The sequence below is a fragment of the Nerophis lumbriciformis genome, linkage group LG01, assembly GCF_033978685.3.
Source record: "Nerophis lumbriciformis linkage group LG01, RoL_Nlum_v2.1, whole genome shotgun sequence".
Taxonomy (NCBI): domain Eukaryota; kingdom Metazoa; phylum Chordata; class Actinopteri; order Syngnathiformes; family Syngnathidae; genus Nerophis; species Nerophis lumbriciformis.
The window spans coordinates 36,369,496-36,377,312 of record NC_084548.2 but is presented as its reverse complement, the minus strand read 5'-3'; the positions used below and the strand labels follow the sequence as shown (position 1 = coordinate 36,377,312).

The 7,817-nt window shown below is 37.8% G+C and overlaps 1 protein-coding gene across 2 annotated transcripts in view; it reads right to left on the bottom strand.

Moving 5' to 3' along the window:
• Nucleotides 1-91: 91 nt before the first annotated feature.
• The window catches only part of LOC133619507 (glutathione hydrolase 7), a 28,614-nt gene continuing 20,888 nt past the window's right edge, over nucleotides 92-7,817 (bottom strand). The window contains exons 10-16 of one of the 2 annotated variants that reach the window (XM_061980575.2): nucleotides 7,443-7,570; nucleotides 7,278-7,366; nucleotides 7,052-7,204; nucleotides 6,856-6,970; nucleotides 6,642-6,779; nucleotides 6,406-6,505; nucleotides 92-358 (exon numbers count right to left, since the gene is read on the bottom strand). In XM_061980575.2, coding sequence (XP_061836559.1) covers nucleotides 267-358; nucleotides 6,406-6,505; nucleotides 6,642-6,779; nucleotides 6,856-6,970; nucleotides 7,052-7,204; nucleotides 7,278-7,366; nucleotides 7,443-7,570 — 815 coding nt within the window. In that variant the 3' untranslated portion in view covers nucleotides 92-266. Of the gene's footprint in view, nucleotides 359-430; nucleotides 2,218-6,405; nucleotides 6,506-6,641; nucleotides 6,780-6,855; nucleotides 6,971-7,051; nucleotides 7,205-7,277; nucleotides 7,367-7,442; nucleotides 7,571-7,817 lie in introns of those variants that run through there. The other variant, XM_061980568.1, reaches the window with a different exon arrangement.

Here is a 7,817-nt window from a genome sequence, read left to right as displayed (position 1 = left end):
TATTTTAATGTCATGATAAATAAAGTGTTCTAATGTTATCTCATCATTATTATATTAATCCAACTGTATTCTGGAATACCAATTAGCACGGTGGAATAGGGGTTAGTGCATGTGCCTCATGGGCTCGGGATCTTTCTGTGTGGAGTTTGCATGTTCTCCCCGTGACTGCGTGGGTTCCCTCCGGGTACTGCGGCTTCCTCCCACCTCCAAAAACATGCACCTGGGGATAGATTAATTGGCAACACTCAATGGTGAATATTGTCTGTCTATCTGTGTTGGCCCTGCGATGAGATGGTGACTTGTCCAGGGTGTACCCCGCCTTCCGCCCGAATGCAGCTGCGATAGGCTCCAGCACCCCCTGCAACCCCGAAAGGGACAAGCGGTAGAATATGGATGGATGGATGGGCAATTAATAATCTAAGAACATAAAACAGTTGGTTGCTAAAATTAACATTCAAAATAATAGTACAGCAGACTCACATTGTACTATTTGTGGAAGAGTTGATTATGTTTATTTTCAAAACAATAACAATCACATGAAATCAAACATCAAATATTGTGCAAATGTGCGCATGACCATCTACAGAACACACAACCAGCATAAAAATCTATATTGCATCCTCACTCACAAGAAGAAGAAGTTCATTTTGGATTAGGAGCAGTCTGGAATAACATAAAACCACTTTAGAAAACTTCACAATCTATATTGGTTTTACATAACTTCACAAAGTTCACAAAAACAGTATGGTATGGTGTATTTGTTTCTGACGTCTCTTAACAGGTCACATTGAGGTGCATCACCTTTACGCTCCCACAAATCAACACGTCCAAAAAGAAATGTACAACTTTTCTACAAACTTGTGGTGATAGAAAACTTAATGTCAACAACCATATATTTATTATAAAAATAGACAGATTGTAGTAAATTCACAAATAATGCTTCAATGCCAGTTACAAAACACCCCCAGCAACTGTAAACACAAGAAGTATACAGTATCTCTGAAATTACTGTACATCTACATATATACACACACAATCAGTGTTGGGACTACAGCTTTACCTATGTTTCAAGAAAGATGATGTGCCTTCTTACATTGCACTTAAGTTGTTTTTTATTAATGGTCATTGGTCCAAGTTTAAAGAAAGGAGAATGCCTTTTTATGTTGCACTGTTTTTCAATAATTATGTTAAAAGAAGATAAAAATGCATGTCAAGTTGATCAACAGATTGTATTATTCTCCAGTGCAATAACAGTATTGAAACGAAGGCTAAAAGGGCATTAATGGGAGCTTTAAAAAAAAAGAAGAAAAAAATAAGTAACTAAAAAGTTACTTTTCACAGTAACGTATTACTTTTTGGTGTAAGTAACTGAGCTAGTACCTGAGTTACTTTTGAAATAAAGTAACTAGTAACTGTAACTAGTTACTGGTTTTCAGTAACTAACCCAACACTGCACACAATTGACCATTAACATTCCATTTTCATCTATATTTCTCCACTCGTTTGTGTGAATGACATGTCAATATTTCACAGCAAATACGTACTTTTGTAAGTGGGACAATTATCATCTAACCATTTTAAATATCAGTTTGATTTTTATGAACAGTTACGAGTGCAACAATAATAAATCACTTGCATGAATAGTATCTTCTTAAAATGCTCAACATGCCACAAAGCATTGTACAGCATGGATGCTGGCTATACATTAACTTTTTATATCAGCACAAACATACCCATAATTACATTTTTATTTAAAAAAATAATTTCAGCTGAACTGGAATGCACCAGATCTGAATTGGAAAATCAATTTTGTGGCTTTATATACCTGTTAATATGCTCAACAAACAATGATGAATGACATTGTGTGGGGAAGAGTATAGTATTTTAACTACTATATACCTTAGAAGCTGAACTATCATAAATAAATAAAAATCTGTCAGTCTCAGCAACAGATAATAATTATTTAAAATTGCACATAGTTGTGAGAACAGACTATCGCTATTTGTTCAGTGCCCAAATTATTAAGTGGTATTTTAAGACTACAGTACTAAGTCTTGTACATGGTCAGGGCTGAGGCATCAGCACTACGGGGGTCCGTCACACCAATGATGATATCATTAGTTCTCCGGGTGCCTTCCACCAATGACAAAACTTCTATCCTTTCAACTTTGTGACCCTTGGCCTGAAGCAGCTCAACATCTTCATCTAGAAATTCAGCTGTAAAAGAGGATGAGTAAGTCAGAGAGGGATTTGTTGAAATAATCAATTAATATAGTCTTGTCTGACTTATATATGTTGTTACAATGGTGGATACTCATGTTAAACAATGTGAGATCATAAAATTTTGGCGTGAGCTCCCACGCTGTTTTTGATGCCTCGCTATCCTGCCTCAGTCTGGATACCCTGTGACGTCACCGTAAAGTGGAAGAACTTATTTCGACATTAAGTCAAGCTCTCAGCCAGAGGTGAAAGACCTCTTTGCCCTGTACTTTAGGCCATGAGGAAATACAAAAAAGGTAAACTAAAGTACCGTATTTTTCGGACTATAAGTCGCAGTTTTTTTCATAGTTTGGCCGGGGGTGCGACTTATACTCAGGAGCGACTTATGTGTGAAATTATTAACACATTACCGTAAAATATCAAATAATATTATTTAGCTCATTCACATAAGAGACTAGACCAGTGGTTCTTAACCTGGGTTCGATGGAACCCTAGGGGTTCGGTGAGTCAGGCTCAGGGGTTCGGCGGAGGTCAAAACACACCCGACTCATCGTGTAAATACAAACTTCTACTTATCAGCGTATTACGGATATGGCAACAGCTGACTGATTTGCAGGTGTGTAATTTGTTGTGAGTTTATGCACTGTGTTGGTTTTGTTGTTTGAACAAGGTGATGTTCATGCACACTTCATTTTGTGCACCAGTAAAAAAAAACATGGTAACACTTTAGTATGGGGAACATATTCACCATTAATTAGTTGCTTATTAACATACAAATTAGTAACATATTGGCTCTTAACTAGTCATTATTAAGTACTTATTAATGCCTTATTCGGCATTAGAGGGTTATAACCCTAACCCTCTAACCCTGACCCTAACCCTAACCAAATAACTCTAAATTAATTCTTTATTACTTAGAATATGTTTCCCTAGTGTCCAAAAAACTCTAAATTAAGTCTTTGTTACGGTACTTAGAATATGTTCCCCATACTAAAGTGCTACCAACAACATATAACTTTGTCTTGAATTTGAAAAAAAAAAACATTTTATTTTTCACTAAAGAAGGGTTCGGTGAATGCGCATATGAAACTGGTGGGGTTCGGTACCTCCAACAAGGTTAAGAATCACTGGACTAGACGTATAAGATTTCATTGGATAGGAGTGACATATTGTTTGGTAAATGTATAGCATGTTCTATATGTTATAGTTATTTGAATGACTCTTACCATAATATGTTACGTTAACATACCACGCACGTTCTCAGTTGGTTATTTATGCCTCATATAACGTACACTTATTCAGCCTGTTGTTCACTATTCTTTATTTATTTTAAATTGCCTTTCAAATAAATTTCCCCCAAAAATGCGACTTATACTCCAGTGCGACTTATATATGTTTTTTCCCTTCTTTACTATGCATTTTCGGCCGGTGCGACTTATACTCCGAAGAATACGGTACTACTTTCATCTAATCGTGGCATGCACAAAATAACAGACATGCAAATTTGCAGTCTGATAAATGCTCGTAAAATAATTTTTTTTATGGATATCCAATTGTATTTACAATCCACAAAGTATATGAAAATACCTTCTAAACATCACAAAATGTCACAAATTCGGTCAGCCATCTTAAACATCACGCTCTGAATATCTTTGGCAATTTCCGTAGATTGTACATCACCTGAGTAACGCTTCTGCACTCTGACCATGTATATCAGATCAGTCATACTAGATATATGCAAACATTATAAAGAGATGTGCTGTCTATCATTCACAATCCTGATGTAAGACAAGAACACATACGTTTGGCTTTTTTTATTCATTCAAATCGTAAATAAATACCGTAGTTAACAATTGAGTCAACAGATCGAGCGTCCTCTGTTGCGCTCATTATAACCTCTCTAAAAACATCCAGAAACCGCCAACAATACGCCATTATCATGTCATGACCTGAAAATGAACCAAATATGAGCGATATTGTTATTATAAGTGCCAACGCAGCGGCACAATGATAGCAGTGAGCTAATGCTTACGCTGCTATTGTTGACACACTGCTTCTGCTTAATTTCAAACTTACTAAAAGTTAATTCTAGATTATAATTATTGCATCTCTCATCTGGTAGTAGACAGATGTGGCCATGGACCTAGAGGTTGGTCGACTTTCACATCCGACGAGGTGATGGAAAAGACGCTTGTTGCTGAAACGTTTTTTAACCCTTAGTGAAGATTGTGATTGAATCTTCATCTAAACTGAATTTTGTGAGCGTCCTGTCGGTTGGCATCCCAGCAAAAGTTTAAATATTACAGTAAGTCTTTTATTTATTATGGTTTATTATCGTTAGTGTGTACGTTTAGCACCTAGCCAGCTGTTGGTGCTAGAGTTTTTCAATAAAGCTGCATCTGTTTAGCACTCGGCTTCTAAAACTTATTACCCATCCTCTTTGTGTTTGGGCTCAAAAATATAAGATTCTGGATCATCATTTTACCCAAAGTAATCGTTGGCTCTCACAAAGTCTGCTTGATTAGCATTGTTGTTGTTGTTGTGGTTGCTACTTCCACGACACGGGTCACGTGACTAGCTTGCTCATTATCTCTCAAAATGGCTAGGGAATCTCTGTGAGATTAATACTATTTTGATCATATTTTACTTTTGCTGTCATAAATCAGATATTTATTTGATAATAGCTTCCATATAGAGGCAACTTGTTTTTCCACTTTACTGGTAATTTAAAGGCGCCATATGCAAGAATTGCATGTCAAGTCATCATTAAATGGCCCTGATATGTCAAAAGGCAAGAATAAATCATGTTCTTTTCGAATACCTCTATACTTCATAACAGTAGTTCAGCCGGGATATGCTCATTTCAAAATTAGATTTACAGCCCCGAAATCTTATTATTGTTTTCATTTCGATGTACTGCCCTCCACCGTTTTAACCAATTAGAAAGTCTGTGAATGTGTTACATCCAGGTTGCCAGTTACGTACTGCCATCATTCGTCTAGCTACTGCCACTGGTAAAGTTACTAAACATGTCAGACCTTAGTACATCTAAAAGGCCTCATTACGATTCTCAAGTTATTCATGACAAAGCCAGGAACGAAACAGGGATTTGTATCGGGGATGCCTTTGAAAGTAGGAGACGATTGAAGGCGGAGAAGAGATTTTCATCTGATGCCAAACTTGCTCATTTCCTCCTTGATAGGTAAGTAAGGCGTTTACATTTTCTTATTACTTGTAATAAATGGAAATGGACATTTTGTATGTAAACTATATTGTCCAATACAGTCTATAAACTTGTCTAACAGAGCTAGTATGTTCGTGCAACGAATGCTTAGCATGCTAGCCCGGTCGATGGGAGCATACGTATAGCCCAGTTCGATGACCCATCGACATATAGGTTAACAGGGGAAATAAATGCCCGTTAGCCTGTATGTCGATGTGTAATCGAACTGACAGGGCAAAATATTTTTCAACAAAAAAAACAACTATGTGGATATGGGTAGTGTCAGTGCCTATTTTGTTGTCAATATGCTGATACGCTGAGGAAATGGGTTCCAACATTAGCACGGCTGTCATGGCAATGTGAAACGTTCGGAGACAGCCAAATCACATAATAAAGTAATTCCTCATTCGTGTTTGCATATTGTGGACTACATGTACCAAATTATAATGCAATCTGCAACGTTTGAAACAGTAGCCTATAGGCATACCTTGGTGAAATGTCTCCTCTTTAGTTTTGGGCGTACATAAGGCTGCTAAGCATGTTCTACTTATTTTCACCAGTATAACCATTGCTAGCGTTGGTTGTAGTTCGTTTTAGTCTTTGTTTTCTGATGGTATTGACAATCGCTTGCCATTTGAAGTTCCTTGGAGTAGCCCAGTCGATCGAGCTGGGTTCGGCTGCGTATCTGGCAACCTACGTCCGGGAGAGGCGGAGGGGACTACAGAAATTTGACCGTGATTGCAGTACCATTTCTGGCCAGATCCTTTCAAATTTCCACCAAAGCATATCCAGTACATTTTATCTACAACACATGGGAGTGTTTTAAATGTAGATTAAAATAATCAATTGTCCCCTTTAAATGAAATAAAAACACCAATTCAAGCAGCAAATGTGAAAACCAGGTCATAAAATATGGCTTAACTTGAGTCCAAAATAGTGATTGTTAAGGGAGAAAGACTTACAGTCCACTAGAAGAGTTTCTTGCTGCAGCTGTGGGTGGAGTCTACCATACGCTAAACTGTCGCTCATGTTTTTACGTGAGGAGAGAACATTTAGCAGCACCTGTGAAGAAGAAAGGATCAATGTGATTACATGAACAAAAGCACAACATCTGTCTGCAGGAACATTTATTTCCTCCCTGGTTTAAATACCACCATTAATCATAAAACCTTAAAACCTTCTTATGCAAGCTAATGACCTGTGTGATGCCACTAAGAGCTTTTGCTCCATTGGAGGATCCAACCGCAACGTAGGTACCGCACAACCCGATGGCTGGCCTCACTGCTGTGGGCATCAGGAAGGACAATGGCCTCTTCCCAGGCTGGAGGCTGTTATGCTAATGACAAAATCATGACAAGGAATAAAAAAAACAACATTGTAAAACACAACTTACTAACAAAATGAATACTCACAGGGTTAGGTTTGGGGCTTTGGGTTTTATTAGGCCAAGAAAAGGCCAATATTTGGCTGTTGAAAATGATCCCAGAAGGAGTCACTATCCCACTTCCAAATGGTTTATTCAGGGAGCTAATACACCAAAATCAAAACATAGTATGTAAGAATTGTATCTTAACTGCCACGCAAACAAACGGTTGCGTGAAAGCATACCTTACGAAGGAGACAATGTGGTCATCTGGGCCCATGACCATGACCTGGGCAGCTACTGCACCTTCCTCCAAACTAAATGATGGCACGTAATGGCTGGCAGGAAACGCCTGAGAGTCATTGATCATTTGGCGGAGTAAGGACGCCTGTGGCTTGCTTTGACATAGCAAAAGGCATCGCTCAAGCAAAAACACAACATTGTAATGCAGTAAATGTGATTTGTATATACCTCAACATCTTGTTGACCGTCTCTGAGACTGAAGTGTCAAACATGGGGTCTCCCAGGCCACTCACCAGTGCCAGAGCTATCTTCACAGACTAGAGGACAACAGAACATCAATTACTGTTCTTTGAACATTCTTTTAAATTTAGGGTGTGTGGATCCCTATACTACCTCTGCAGTCCAATGATAAGTGCTGTTTCTGGGCACCTGGTTGGTGATGTTGTAACCTTCCAGGATGTTAAGGGCAGTGATCAGGCCGATACCTGCATGAGGGGCTGGAGCCACCATCACATGGTGTCCTTCAAAAAGATCCACAAAGAACACGTCAATAATTTTTGCGTGTTTGTGTGGTTAAAAAAATAACCTGTTAAAATGTTTATTTTGAATAATTACACTACTTAATATCATTGAGACAATTTACTGTAACTGCAGAGCTTCCATTTTACAATTAATAACAATAAAGTTACAACTAAATGCTATAACTTCACAGTTTGAATTGTATAGTTAATTTCAATAAAATTACACCTAAATGTTATAACTTCAGAA